Raw genomic sequence first — 16,391 nt, forward strand, 5'->3', positions numbered from 1 at the left:
TTCTGTATGCTTGTTTACCAGACCTGGATCAAGTGCTATTTGCAAATAATGTCAAATACACAGGGTGTTTACCCAGTACTATGAAACAGTTAGTTCCCTCAGTATTTGATCTGTTTTTGACCCAGGTATACATAATATGTGTATTACAGTGTGTGTACACTCACATTCATGTATAATACTGTAATATGGATACATGGCACATATAACAGTATTATACATGAATGTGAGTGTATGTGTGTGTGTGTGTGTGTGTGTGTGTGTATGTGTGGTTCTCTAACGTGTGTGTGTGTGGTTCTCTAACGTGTGTGTGTGTGTGTGTGTGTGGTTCTCTAACGTGTGTGTGTGTGGTTTTCTAACGTGTGTGTGTGTGGTTCTCTAACGTGTGTGTGTGGTTTTCTAACGTGTGTGTGTGTGTGTGTGTGGTTCTCTAACGTGTGTGTGGTTCTCTAACGTGTGTGTGGTTCTCTAACGTGTGTGTGTGTGTGGTTCTCTAACGTGTGTGTGTGTGTGGTTCTCTAACGTGTGTGTGTGTGGTTCTCTAACGTGTGTGTGTGTGTGTGTGTGTGTAGTTCTCTAACGTGTGTGTGTGTGTGTGTGTGTGGTTCTCTAACGTGTGTGTGTGTGTGTAGTTCTCTAACGTGTGTGTGTGTGTGTGGTTCTCTAACGTGTGTGTGTGTGTGTGTGTGTGGTTCTCTAACGTGTGTGTGTGTGTGTGTGTAGTTCTCTAACGTGTGTGTGTGTGTGTGTAGTTCTCTAACGTGTGTGTGTGTGTGTGTGTGGTTCTCTAACGTGTGTGTGTGTGTGTGGTTCTCTAACGTGTGTGTGTGTGGTTCTCTAACGTGTGTGTGTGTGTGTGTGGTTCTCTAACGTGTGTGTGTGTGTGTAGTTCTCTAACGTGTGTGTGTGTGGTTCTCTAACGTGTGTGTGTGTGTGTGTGTGTGGTTTTCTAACGTGTGTGTGTGTGTGTGTGTGTGGTTCTCTAACGTGTGTGTGTGTGGTTCTCTAACGTGTGTGTGTGTGTGTGTGGTTCTCTAACGTGTGTGTGTGTGTGTGTGTGGTTCTCTAACGTGTGTGTGTGTGTGTGTGTGTGTGTGTGTGGTTCTCTAACGTGTGTGTGTGTGTGTGTGTGGTTCTCTAACGTGTGTGTGTGTGTGGTTCTCTAACGTGTGTGTGTGTGTGTGTGTGTGTGTGGTTCTCTAACGTGTGTGTGTGTGTGTGTGTGTGTGGTTCTCTAACGTGTGTGTGTGTGTGTGTGGTTCTCTAACGTGTGTGTGTGTGTGTGTGTGGTTCTCTAACGTGTGTGTGTGTGTGTGTGTGTGTGTGTGTGTGTGTGTGTGGTTCTCTAACGTGTGTGTGTTGTCTCCTCAGCGATCCGAGGCTTCTCCCCTCAGCACAGGATCAGCAGCTTCGAGGAGGCGAAGGGTCTGGACCGGATCAACGAGCGCATGCCCCCGCGCCGGGACGGCGTCAGCAGCGTGGGCGTGTCCATGGGCCGCATGAACATGGGGGAGGCCAACGGCACCGACAACAACAGCAATATACAGTGAAACACACATAGCCAGATATACACTGACGCGCACACACACACACACACACACACACAGCATACAGTATACACATATAGTACACATGTAAGCATAGTAGAGTGAAACACATTTGAAAAAACTTGTTATGCAGAAATGTACACACACCCATATTTGTATAAACTGTGTACATGCGTGCTCAAACAAATGAACACACTCACACACACACACACATGTTCACACACACACACACACACACACACCAAACTTCCCCATTCCTCCTCTTGCTCCTGAGCTGTGTGTGTGTGTGTGTGTGTGTGTGTGTGTGTGTGTGTGTGTGTGTGTGTGTGTGTGTGTGTGTGTGTGTGTGCGCGCGCGCGCATGCGCGTGTGTGGCAGGACTATGCCGTAGAAGGCTGAGTGAGGCCTCTACTAGACTGACCAGCTTCTACAGAAAGAACTACAAGCCCCATCAGCACCTGGCCATGCCAGGAAACCACAGAAAAAAATACAAAATAAATGCAAAACAAGAGCTATGCCATTCACATCCTGTGTGGTGGGGTGACCACTGATGGTTTGGGGAAATGGGGTCTAGGAAAGGGGCCTGGTGGGTACTGAGGAGGGGCTTCCTGTCAAAGAGCTTCTGTTTCCTCTTTGCATTTAAACAGGAAGTCGTTTTTAAGGCTGGTTGGTGTCATTTACTTGATTTTTATAAGGACATACAGTAGCTAGAAAGATTGTTTTTGTTTTTTGTTTTTTTTTGTCGTATGTGAGAGCTTGTGTGTCACTGTGTGTGTGTGTGTGTGTGTGTGTGTGTGTGTGTGTGTGTGTGTGTGTGTGTGATAGTATGAGTCCTTATCTATGTGGGTGAAATTTGCGTTTTCATCTGCAAACAGTAGGAGATGAATTTACAGTAAACACATGTTTTGCTACTAGTATGGAATTATAACACCAGGAAATTAGAATGAAACACATATTTACGTATTTATTTATTTATAGCCAAACTGGACAGACAATGTTATAAAACTCTTTGAAATGCAGTCTTGACCTGGCATTCTCGGAGCAGATACTGGTCAGTAGTTGGTATAAAGTATGGATGGTGTGTAGAGTGTGCACTTGAGGCGTGGACAGTCCTAGCCACAGTCCGAATCAGTAGGATGACCACACAACAGGTCAGACATTTCCCCTAAAAGTAGAGATCACAGCAACTGTCCCAAGACCAACACCTACTTGCTTAGGCCACTAACAAGGTAGAAATAGAATACATAGAATGGACTATTGCACATAGAATACCCATGTCGCTGAAATGCATCAAATAGAATGGAACAGATGATTTTCAAACAAGAAGTCCGTTCTATGCATCCTGTTTCCATGTTGTTTTCTGTGTTGTTCCCCATATGCCGTCCAGATGAGCTACTTTGGTTCCAGTGGTTCAGTAGCTGGTGTTTGACCACAGAACTGGAACGTTTGCATCAAAGAGTTCGCAGCGATGACCAGTCAAAAATGTTTTGTAAAGCATTTATAGATGCATCAGTGCATGCAGTTAAGTTCTCTGATAATGTGAAAAATTATATTCGTGCTGTGTTTCACTATGGTAAGTTATCATTTTTTCTCTCGCTCCTACTTAACTAAGGCATATTTTTTGTACATAATTTTTATTTTCATGTTTGTATTTATTTTGTGATTTTATTTTTGAGTTATGTTTTTCATGACTGTATTCATTAATTTATGGTTTCTTTGGATGCTGTATAGACAAGACAGTATGCTTATTTGAGTTGTCAGTCCCTGGGACTCCTCTCTTCTTCGTGGATGTACAGGAGTTATTTTGAATATTAAACTAGCGTTGATGAATGACCACACTATACTGAGACTCAGGCATTCAGACTAAGCATGATCGCATGGTGAACCCGCTGTAAAGGACAAGCAGACACACTGGTATGTGCAGAAGTGTCTTCACATTTTAAAGGAAAAGTGTACTCTAATCATATTTCTTGATGATATTCTTGTTATTTGACGATGATGATATTCTTATTATTCTATCTTATTATTATGGACATTACTCCTCAGCTCTCTGATTGACTCATGGTTGTTTTGCTGATCCCTGGTTGGTCTCATTGTGCTTTACTTGGAGAGTGGACCCTCTTGGAGACCTTGTGCCATAGAGTTTGTGCCACGGTTCTGTCTCCCTAACGGACTCCCTGGTCACTCCCTGGAAGCATGCCCCATGGGACCAACCACTTTTTTACTCTTGAATAAAATATGCATGAACCTTTGGTAGACATGTTTATTAACCCCCCCCCCACACACACACACACACACACACATTATTTACACACATACACTTATTCATGACCTTTTCACACACACACACACACACACACAAGGGCAGGCACACACATACTGTACAAGTATAAGCTATACTTTCAAACACACAGTCAACTACAAAATCACAGAAATGCTCACTTGAAAGTGAAACCCCCCCCCTCAGAAGGAACACACCTGCTAGCGGGAACGAACCAGCTAGACTGACTGTCCAATCGGCTTGCATGCACCCACACACTGAAGATGAGTACTCATCCACACACTGTCTGAAGATGAGTACTCATCCACACACTGTCTGAAGATGAGTACTCATCCACACACTGTCTGAAGATGAGTACTCATCCACACAATGTCTGATGATGAATACTCATCCACACACTGTCTGAAGATAAATACTCATCCACACAATGTCTGATGATGAATACTCATCCACACACTGTCTGAAGATAAATACTCATCCACACACTGTCTGAAGATGAGTACTCATCCACACATTGTCTGATAATGAATACTCATCTACACACTGTCTGAAGATGAGTACTCATCCACACACTGTCTGAAGATAAATACTTCTGTATCCTTGACATCATGGGTGTTTCACACAGAGTTTAGAGATCAATCATTCATTTATTTTACTTGTTACAAAGGGACAGTGTACAGTTAAAGCATATATAGTAACAGTTGATGCACTGTACCAGATTCTACCTTGAAGCTAATTTACATCTGCAGTCTCTTTGGCAGGTCAATATACAAAACACAGTAACAAGCAATACAGTCTAAGACAACATAAGAATATACAAAATACAACACAGCACATATGCTTGTCAAAAAAACACAATAAGACTCAATGGGTAAATGACAGCAGCTTTTACAGACTTTTTAAGCGAGATTTAGAAGTGCTGACAGAACTACATCTCCGGGAGTTTAACACCATGCACTTAACACATTTCATATATTCATATTTATGAAGAAATTAACATGCTACTGTAGTGGATTCTTTGGAAAAGGGTAATAACTTCAAAAACACACCGGTGAACTTCGGCGTAAGAAGATCATTTTAATAACAATGCTCTGGCCAGAGGACAATTCAGAACAGACACCAGGTTGTATCTGAGGAGAATTGCAATGGAACAGTTGTCAGTGATAGTCTTTCTACACAGTATCTCGCATGATTTGAAAATCAAGCATAGGTGTGTCTTTGCTCAGATGAGAAATGCCCATCCACAACAACAGGAAAATGGTACCACATATGGGCATTTCCGTTTTGAGAAATGAAACTTATCTTATTAAAATAAAAACGTGGTGAAGTTTGTGCCTCTGTGTCTCTTACTCCCCGATACCCAAGGAATGTTATCTGCCCTGCATCCGGCTGTGTCCTTGGAGACAGGGAACCAACTATAACACACAGTACTCTCTCACAGGCCAGGAACAGGGAAAACTCACAGAACATCCCTTAATATGAAGTTAGAACACTTAATAAGTTCAGAGAATAAAGTATAAAACATAATGTCATGAACACAATTTCCCTCGCACTACAAAGTGACTTGAAAATGAATTAAAATATTAAAACATACAGTAGGTTATATAAATCCTCACATCATAAACACAACCCTCAAACACCATTTGGCCAAATAAATCTAAACTAGAAAAGCCCACTCCACTTACTTACACTATGTGCTCTTGTTGAATTCTGTGTTGGTCATTGTTAATGTTAAACACACGCACACACACTGAATCAGACCTTTTGTGTTGATAATGATAGCATTCTTTCTCTCAGCACCCACTCAATCAATATGTATTTGTCAGTGTGGGAGAGACCATGATATACAGCTCTATAGCTCAATATCTTTCCACTGAAAGTGAAAGTGGAATAGAGGCTGGACAGAAGCCAAGAGAGTGCGCAGCTCCGGTCGGTAGGGTTGGGTTAGGGTTAGGGTCGGTTACTCATTGTCTTTTGTCTCTCCAGAGCAGAGTTGGGATCCTTCAAAGCAGATGCAAGGTGAGTCTGATCGTATCATATCTGCCAAGGAGGGATGTGAGTTCAGGCATCGTATGCTGATAAATGAGTTAGGATTAAATTACATTAGTTCACAAAATATCTTCTCATGTGTTAAAAAATAAGTGTTTTGGGTGAGTTACATGAATTGACTAGTGATGTACCATGCAGTAGCCTACCTAGTGATGTTGACTAGTGATGTACCATGCAGTACCTAGTGATGTTGACTAGTGATGTACCATGCAGTACCATGTTTAGCTGTGATCCATCTGCATGTTTCTCCATGTTTGACTGTGCATTTGAGTGTAGGTAGGTAGGTAGGTAGGTAGGTAGATAGATAGATAGATAGATAGATAGATAGATAGATAGATAGATAGATAGATAGATAGATAGATAGATAGATAGATAGATAGATAGATAGATAGATAGATAGATAGATAGATAGTAACGTTAAGCTCTCTTTCAGCCATAGGATAGTGCTGGCAGGTGTGTCTACAGGAAGTGTAACTGACAACCAAGCCCACACACGCATACAGTCTGACTATGCCAGTGTAACAGGTTTCACTGCGTCGCTAGAGTAGAACCAACGCTACAGTAGAACCAACGCTACAGTAGAACCACCAACGCTACAGTAGAACCAACGCTACAGTAGAACCAACGCTACAGTAGAACCACCAACACTACAGTAGAACCAACGCTACAGTAGAACCAACGCTACAGTAGAACCACCAATGCTACAGTAGAACAAACGCTAGTGTAGAACCAACGCTACAGTAGAACCACCAATGCTACAGTAGAACCAACGCTACAGTAGAACCACCACTACAGTATAACCAACGCTACAGTATAACCAACGCTACAGTAGAACCAACGCTACAGTAGAACAAACATATAACCAACGCTACAGTAGAACCAACACTACAGTAGAACCAACGCTACAGTAGAACCACCAATGCTACAGTAGAACAAACGCTAGTGTAGAACCAACGCTACAGTAGAACCACCAATGCTACAGTAGAACCAACGCTACAGTAGAACCACCACTACAGTATAACCAACGCTACAGTATAACCAACGCTACAGTAGAACCAACGCTACAGTAGAACAAACATATAACCAACGCTACAGTAGAACCAACACTACAGTATAACCAACGCTACAGTAGAACCAACGCTACAGTAGAACCAACGCTACAGTAGAACAAACATATAACCAACGCTACAGTAGAACCAACACTACAGTATAACCAACATCAGTGCTACAGTATAACCAATGCAAGAACCAACGCTACAGTAGAACCAATGCTACAGTAGAACCAACGCTACAGTAGAACCAACGCTACAGTAGAACCAATGCTACAGTATAGCTAACACTACAGTAGAACTGTCAACTCGTCTGCCTTGTGTTTTTCCCACGGCACCCTACATCACCTTGCCTCACCCTACCTCACCTTGCCTCACCCTACCTCACCCTACTTCACCCTACCTCACCCTGCCTCACCCTACCTCACCCTACATCACCTTGCCTCACCCTACCTCACCCTACTTCACCCTACCTCACCTTGCCTCACCCTACATCACCTTGCCTCACCCTACCTCACCCTACATCACCTTGCCTCACCCTACCTCACCCTGCCTCACCCTACCTCACCCTGCCTCACCCTACTTCACCTTGCCTCACCCTACCTCACCCTGCCTCACCCTACATCACCTTGCCTCACCCTACCTCACCCTACTTCACCTTGCCTCACCCTACCTCACCCTACTTCACCCTGCCTCACCCTACTTCACCTTGCCTCACCCTACCTCACCCTGCCTCACCCTACTTCACCCTGCCTCACCCTACTTCACCCTGCCTCACCCTACCTCACCCTGCCTCACCCTACCTCACCCTACTTCACCCCCCTTCACCCTATCTCACCCCCTACACCCTACCTCACCTTACTTCATCCTACCTCACCCTACTTCACCTTACTTCACCCTACCTCACCCTACATCACCCAACCTCACCCCCTTCCCCCTACCTCACCCTACTTCACCCAACCTCACCCTACTTCATCCTACCTCACCCTACTTCACCCTACCCCACCCCCCTTCACCCTACCCCACCCCCCTTCACCCTACCTCACCCTACTTCATCCCATCTCACCTACTTCACCCTACCTCACCCTACTTCACCCCCTTCACCCTACCTCACCCTACTTCACCCCCTTCACCCTACCTCACTCTACTTCAGCCTACTTCCCCCTACCTCGCCCTATTTCACCCTACCTCACCCTACTTCACCCCCATTCACCCTACCTCACCCTACTTCACCCCATCTCACCCTACTTCACCCTACCTCACCCTACTTCACCCTACCTCACTCTACTTCAGCCTACTTCACCCCCCTACACTCTACCTCACCCTACTTCACCCTTCTACACCCTACTTCACCCTTCTACACCCTACATCACCCTACCTCACCCTATTTCACTCTAATTCACCCTACTTCACCCTACCTCACCCTACTTCACCCACACTGAGTCTCGCACTCAGGTCCTCCGACTCCCAACTGCTGTTCTAACCAGCTACGGCACTGAAAAGCCAGCTATTCGGTGACGCAGCCGGACATTATTTACAATATACTAGTTTAACCAACTCAACTGGGTTACAAATGTGTGTGACACTGACAACCTTACATAAACACCGCTTTAGCCAGCTACGCCACCAAAAAGCTATCGATTCGATGGCGCAGGTGGCTGGTATATTATTTACACTGAGGAGTGAGTTTAACTAATTCAACTGAGTTATGCCATGTTATGTCATGATTGTGACTGGTTATGCCATGTTATGTCATGATTGTGACTGGTTATGCCAGGTTATGTCATGTTTAGGTCAGGTGTTGACTGCTCCTCAGATGCAGAAGGTGGAGTCACTGGTCCCTCAGCCTCGTGGGAGGCTGCCCTCGGTATGTGCCTGTGTACTGGCTGCCATGGCAACGGGCACCACCCTGGCAATTGGCCCTGAGGACTTCATTAGGCTGGTTACCACGGCGATACTCATGCTGACTATAGGGGCCTTGCTGCATGGAGCTTGCCTGTTCACTGAGGAGTGGCTGTTCCACACCACTACTCGGTGAGTAAGTGTGTGTGTGTGTGTGTGTGTGTGTGTGTGTGTGTGTGTGTGTGTGTGTGTGTGTGTGTGTGTGTGTGAAAAACAGATAGGTCTTGCCTTATCCTATTTAGACAGGGATTAGTCTAGCTGTTTGTGTCTGTATTTTTACGTTTACGTCCTGTCTCTATAATTTATTGTACTTTTGTCTGATGTCCTAACCCTTCAATTTTTATTATTCTGTTTTTAAATCTGTGAAGCACTTAGTGACTTTGTCTATGAGAGGTGCTATACCAAATAAACTTCACTCACTCACTCACTCACTCACTCACTCACTCACTCACTCACTCACTCACTCACTCACTCACTCACTCACTCACTCACTCACTCACTCACCCACTCATTCACTCACCCCTCCCTACACTCTAGAATTCAACCAATGCCAGGCCTCTCTTTTCATCCAATCTCTGTCCCCCTCCCCAGGTACCGAGGCCTCCAGGGGGGTCTGACCCGGATGCTGTGGGCCTGTGTGCAGAAGCGGACTCTGGGGGCTGTGGTCCTGGCAGCAGGCCTGATAGGCCTGATAGGTCAGTCAGGGAGGGGCTACTGGAGCCTGGCGGTGGCGGGCGCTACGCTCTACCCTCTGCTCAAAACCCTGGGAGCACTGGTGAGAGAATGAGACACAAACACACAGGAACACAAACACACACACGAAAGAGACGCACGCACACACACAGCAGAGACACACAAGATCACACACATACAGGAACCCACACACAGGAAAACACACACAGGAACACAAACACACACACACACACACGAAAGAGACGCACGCACACACACAGCAGAGACACACAAGATCACACACATACAGGAACCCACACACAGGAAAACCCACACAGGAACACACATACACACACACACACACACACATGGATGCATGTATGAACACGCACCGTAGTTCCTCCAAAACCTTGAGAAGTCACATGCGTTTATCTAGAAATACCACAGGCAGCTTTCATTTGCGGTTCACTTGTGGTTATACTGTATTTCTTCTCAATATTAATTTCATGAATCCTTGTTCCTCAAAAAACAACAGATGGTTTGGCCTCAAGGGGTGAAGGTTTATATCCCAAATCTCAGACTGATTATCCCCTGTATGTCTGTGTGACTGTCATACATTCATTTCTGTCTTTCTTTAAATACATGACTAATAACCTTGTTTGTGTCATACTAAGAGGGTACAATGCTGACCTCTGCTTTGTCCAGCTATGTGTGTGCACGCGTGTGTGTGTGTGCGCGCGTGTGTGTGCGCGCGTGTGTGTTATCATACTCAACTCACACAACGGAGCAGAGTCGGCATCACTTACAGCAGGGGTCCCCAACCTTTTTTGCCCCGAGGACCGGTTTCATATAGCCACATTTTACGAGGCCCGGGGGGTAGCCTAAAACGTTTTTTTAAAACGAGTCTATAACGTTGTAGTGTAGTCGCTTTTTCATAAGTTTAAGTAGGCCTAACAACAGCTGATTTAAACACATTACATGCATATTATTTTGGTGTCAACACATATAAGCCTATTATTATCATTATTATTATTATAATTATTATAGGCCTAATAATAAGTTTAAGTAGGCCTAACAACACACTGATATAAACGTGGCTAACTCAAGATCAACTCGGAAGTGCTCCTTTATTTGGAAGTTCTGTGTCAGTAAATTGTTGTGGGGTTCACAGATAGTGGTTACTGGTGAAAAAATGACCAACAGACTGAACGCAGTTCAATGTAATAATTGTATTACCCCACCACCCCCCCCCCAAAAAAAAAAAAAAAAAATATATATATATATATACATTTTTACATTTTAGGCTATACTTTCCGAGGCCCGGTAGCACCTGTGCCAAGGCCTGGTGCTTGGGGACCAATGACTTACAGGACAGCAGGTGTTCTGGTGCTTCTGACTCCACCCACCAGGACGACATCCCACCTCCCATCACTCTCTCACCGGCTGAATCTCAAAAGTATCTCCTCGGTTCCTTGGATCCTCTCTCCTTACCGCCTTCACCTTACATCCAATTAGAAGGTCAGGGGGAGTGAGCCATATATCCTCACCTCTGATGCCTTCTGAGAAGGACATGAGACGAGACCCTAACCCTTCTGAGAAGGACATGAGACGAGACCCTAACCCTTCTGAGAAGGACACGAGACGAGACCCTAACCCTTCTGAGAAGGACATGAGACGAGACCCTAACCCTTCTGAGAAGGACATGAGACGAGACCCTAACCCTTCTGAGAAGGACATGAGACGAGACCCTAACCCTTCTGAGAAGGACATGAGACGAGACCCTAACCCTTCTGAGAAGGACATGAGACGAGACCCTAACCCTTCTGAGAAGGACATGAGACGAGACCCTAACCCAGCCCCGGTCATCTTCTCAAACCAGCAAATAGCGACAGAAGGATTATGGAGACTGAAACTTGCGTAGACTTTTGCATACTTTGTATTGTTCTTCCGTGTCAAAGGCACTGTGTTCTGGGTTACGGACAGAAGTAACTGGTTTATCTTGCACAGGACGCTCCGTGCTATAAGACAGTTCTTTGAACTGCATACAGTATCTTCCCTAGACGAAGACCCCCTTTTAATGGAAGTAGCCCACAACTCACATACAATATTTTCGTAAAATTAGCATTTGTATGATCATATTCTCCTACACTCTTGTTGACTCTTAGTTTGGCCTGTATCACTTTCCTTTGCAATACAAAGATATATTCTGGTGTCACTTCTAAACTGGGTGTGTGCCGTTTTCTTTCGCCTTGCTAAATTCTGCCCCAACAGGATGACACTAAAAGATATAAGATAGAAGTACTTTTACCCATGTGTGTGTGTGTGTGTGTGTGTTTCCTGCAGGGTCCATGTCATGTGGAGGTGTCAGAGATGTGTGAGGGGAGGAAGATGAACGTGGCTCATGGCCTGGCCTGGTCCTTTTACCTCAGCTACCTCAAACTGGTGCTGCCACGTGAGGACTGCTACACACACACACACGCACACACACACGCACGCACAAGTACATACATGCACACAAATACTCTCTCATACACACTCACAAATGTCACAATTGGTAAAAATGTGTTCCTTGGGTTCCTCAAAGACATAATTTAACAGTCTTTCTTCAGTAGGGATCAAGTTATCAGGACAATGAAATATGTCTGCCCAAATGTGCGCTGATAACATAAACACAATATTGCCACATTTTGCACAAATACCCTTGAAAGAAAGAAAAGATGGACAGACAGACAGTTTAGATACACACTCAGGCACTGTTATACAGTCTGATGGCCGCTAGCACAAAGGAACGTCTGAACCACTCTGTTTTGCACCTGGGTGGGAGGAGCCTGGGTGGGAGGAGCCTGTGGCTGAAAGTGCTCCCCATCTGCCACAGCTCGTCATAGAGGGGAGGGAGGGGTTGTCTAGAATAGACTCTCCAGGCTGTTGCTGCCTCAAAGGTCTAGTTTAACGTAATAACAGTCCACCATAGCAGGTGTGATTGCTTATCATCTAGGCTAAACTCTTAAAGGGGAACGCCGCTGTCATAGCAAGTTTAGCGCAAATGTCGCTTTGTCCTCAATGAAACCGATCCGTACACACCAACATTTAACCGATCCGTGCAGTAGTAAGCTAGCTCTTTTTTCCTCTGTGCGCGCACCCCCTTTATAATGGAGGTCTATGGGCCTCTGCTAAAAACTATGATAAACATGCATTTTCAAGGCAGGAAGCGCAGGGTGCGATCTTACCGGTGTCATTATGCTGTCATGTGAAATATATCGCATTCTCAAACTGAATATTGAAACAAAAGCTCCATTTGAGCCAGAACCATTTCTCCGAACGCTCTACACCATACCTTTCACACTGTAAACGTCCGGCGCGGTAAAGCTAGAGATTGTTTACATCCTCCTAGCCATGCCTAACACGTCAACACATGTGGATGGCGATTCATTTCACAAGACAACATTCTACTGAGACCGGTAAGGGGCAATGCTGCACGGTTAAATGTTGGTGTGTACGGATCGGTTTCATTGAGGACAAAGCGACATTTGAGCTAAACTTGCTATGACAGCGGCGTTCCCCTTTAAGAGCAGTGCAAATACTGGACATCCTGCTCCTTCACATTAGCATGCTCTTTGAATTGGGAATAATTTCTAGGATGTTAAACATGCGCCAATGGACACTTAAATGTCAGTCTTTTATGATGTACTCTAATGTGTTTAGTAAAATTGGACGTCAAGTATGAACCAATTAGTCTGACTTTTTTTTTTTTCATCACTTCCTGTTATGGATTAAGGTACTTTTAGCCGTTTGTGCTTTTATACGCCGATCACATTATGCTGTCATTATTTTGGGAGGCACCGAAAAAAACAGTGTTTGTTGGTGTGTGTGTATGTGTTTGTTGGTGTGTGTGTGTGTGTGTACCCCTCTCTCCCCCAGGGTTGGAAGATTCGATCGCAAAGTACCGTGCCACTCACACCGCCGGCTCGTTTGAGAGGCGGGGCTACAGGAGGCTCCTCCTACTCCTGCCACTCAATGCCAACACCGCCGACAAGCTGGAGGACGAGGACCCCAACATCAGTTTCCATGACAATCTCCCCGACATCAGGATCGACAGGGCTGGGGTCAGGGGGCGGGTCTACAAGCACAGCGTCTACAGTGTTTTGGACGACAATCGAAAGGTAGGGGGGATTATGAGTGATTGACAGTCAGATATGACTGATGGCCAGTACAATGACCTGACTTGACCAGTAGGCTACTTACATTATTTTCTCATTTGGACTGCTAATCTTGAAGCTACTACAGCACACTGGCACCACCTTGTGGTCACTTGTTAGAACTAATAATTCATGTTTATTGGGAAGCTGTAGCTCAGGAGGTAGAGCAGGTTGTCCAATGATCGTAGGGTCGGCGGTTCGAATCCCGGCTCCTCCTGACGACATGTCGAAGTGTCCTTGGGCAAGACACTGAACCCCAAATTACTGCCAATGAGCAGGCTAGCACCTTGGAAGGCAGCTGCCGCCATTGGTGTGTGAACGTGTGTGAATGGGTGAATGAGAGGCCTTCATTGTAAAGCGCTTTGGATAAAAGCACTATATAAGTGCAGTCCGTTTACCATTTACCATACTTATTGTGTACTGAAGGACGAGGAGTTGGAAAAGCTAGCAACTAGTGCCATATTGTGGTCAACTATACAAACTACATTTACATTTTAAATAATTTAACAGATGCATTCATACCATCAACTTTTCAGTGTCCAGCAGCTATATGTCTGACAGCCCCTTTCCACTAGGAAGACTCACTGTGTGTGTGTGTGTGTGTGTGTGTGTGTGTGTGTGTGTGTGTGTGTGTGTGTGTGTGTGTGTGTGTGTAGGCCCACCAGTGTGTGGTGGAGTACGCCACGCCTCTGCTGACCCTGTACCTGATGTCCCAGGAGAGCAGTGCGGGGTTTGGGGAGAGGGACCGGAGGGAGCAGGTCCTGCTGTTCTACAGAACCCTGCAGGACATCCTGGAGCGCTCGCTGGACTGCCGGAACCACTACAACCTCATCCTCCTCAACGGTGAGAGCTTTATCTCTATCCAGTCCAGCGAGCGCTTCATCTCTGTCCATCTACCCACCATGCCAGTCATTTTTGTCTCTGTGTTATAGCATAGGTTAGTATATACCACATACTATACAGTGTAATATACTAACACTTCCTCTTCCTGTAGATGAACATGGAAACGACCCTCACTTCCTGTCCAAGACCATCCTCAGGCACCTGCTGCAGGAGAAGGAGGAATACTGTCTGACCCCGCCCCCGCACCCAGAGGCCGGCCATCCATTGGCAGCTCCAGAAAATCACCGGCCTGTCATGGATGACTGGCACAGAGCTGAGCCAATGAGCAGAGAGCCGACGCTCATGATCAGCCAGTCCTTGCCTCAGCCTCTCAGGGGGCCTGTGGAGACCACCGACCACTTTGATGACCTGCAAAAGGCGGCCAGATGAACACACACACACACACACACACACACACACACACACACACACACACACACACACACAGACTCATAAAATACAGATCCTGATATTTTATACACGGTACACAGTCTAAGATGAGGGATGTTTCTACCACTGACCCTAATCCTCTCCGCTCTAATTCTGTTCTGTGTTGTGAGAGAACATTGGCAACACTTAAAGGTACCCAATGTAGTTTTTGACCACTAGTATGCGCTCTAGAGCAAATTTGAGAAGGTGGTCCCCGAAAATCGTGTGCTACGTCATTGCGTCAATACGCGGAGCACATAATAGTGACGTTTCACACATCTTTGTTGTTTTCAAAACATTAGCGAAATATCATTTTGCGAAGAAATTACAAGGTAGGAAAGACATTCAAGTGATTCAACATGTTTATTAGACTACAAGGAACCATATAATCGAGGAATTTCGAAAATAAACAAAGAACTGATTGTTTTGATTCACGTTTCGTTGGGTACCTTTAAGCACAGCGCTTTGGAACTTTTTTACCCCACCTGCCTAACCCTAACCCTAACCCAGAGACCGGGAGGGAATGAACGGGGCCAACCCGCCAGCGTCTGCAGGGGCTGGTCCCACAAGTTAGTCTGACCAATATCATGGCTATGAGAGGAGGCACAATAATCACCAGTTACGTCAACTTGCTATGAGAAAAAGAGAAGTCATGTGATATCCCATAGACACAATATAATAGATACAAATTTAAAATAAATGTTTGGAACTGTCAATGGAAGTTTACAGTTTGTCCCGGTGTCTGGTTACCTCCACCCCAGTGACAGCGCAGGGCAAGAGGTCATGTATTCGGTGGTGTGTGTGTGTGTGTGTGTGTGCATTTGTGTGTTTGTCTGTTAGCAGGATTATGCAAAAACTACTGGACCAATTTTCACAAAACTGAAATGGTGGAGGGGTGAAGCATGGTCCAACTTAGAACCCATTACATTTTAGAACAGAACCAAATCACGGCCCGGAACCACGAATGAAAACAATACTTAGAATGAAGCCAGTGTGGGGGCACTAGAGACAGTGGGTTTGGACTGGGGGAGAGACCGGGGTGCCCTGCACTGCCCCCCACCGGCTGTGACCCGAGGGGGGCGCCACAGAGCCGTCTAAACATGGCCACCCATTCACCTCGTCATTTGTCGGACTTAGGCTCCTGACCGCTTATTTCTCCAGGGTACGACTTGTCGGAGGGGTGCACTGTAAGGTAGCATGGACCGCCTGAGAACCCATTCAATGTTGGTACAGAGCCACGACATGCATTCAGGGACTCACAACATGCATTCAGGGACTCACAACATGTATTCAGGGACTCACAACATGCATTCAGGGACTCACAACATGTATTCAGGGACTCACAACATGCATTCAGGGACTCACTACATGTATTCATGGACTCACAA

At 45.5% G+C, this 16,391-nt stretch overlaps 2 protein-coding genes across 2 annotated transcripts in view; both read left to right on the forward strand.

The window, feature by feature from the left end:
* Nucleotides 1-1,547, forward strand: part of ppp3cb (protein phosphatase 3, catalytic subunit, beta isozyme) — a gene marked incomplete at both ends in the record, with an annotated part of 27,681 nt that extends 26,134 nt beyond the window's left edge. Inside the window, one exon of the mRNA XM_084450663.1 lies at nt 1,369-1,547. Within this exon, the coding sequence (XP_084306789.1) occupies nt 1,369-1,547 (179 nt within the window). The remainder of the gene's footprint in view (nt 1-1,368) is intronic.
* Nucleotides 1,548-8,813: 7,266 nt separating this feature from the next.
* Nucleotides 8,814-14,964, forward strand: sting1 (stimulator of interferon response cGAMP interactor 1; the record flags this gene model as incomplete). Its single annotated transcript, XM_084451020.1, has 6 exons — nt 8,814-8,956; nt 9,416-9,599; nt 11,840-11,948; nt 13,415-13,656; nt 14,349-14,535; nt 14,687-14,964. The coding sequence occupies 6 exons, from the start codon at nt 8,814-8,816 to the stop codon at nt 14,962-14,964; spliced, it is 1,143 nt and encodes a 380-aa protein (XP_084307146.1).
* Between the last annotated feature and the right edge of the window lie 1,427 nt (nt 14,965-16,391).

The sequence above is a fragment of the Borostomias antarcticus genome, assembly GCF_949987555.1.
Source record: "Borostomias antarcticus genome assembly, chromosome: 16".
NCBI lineage: Eukaryota > Metazoa > Chordata > Actinopteri > Stomiiformes > Stomiidae > Borostomias > Borostomias antarcticus.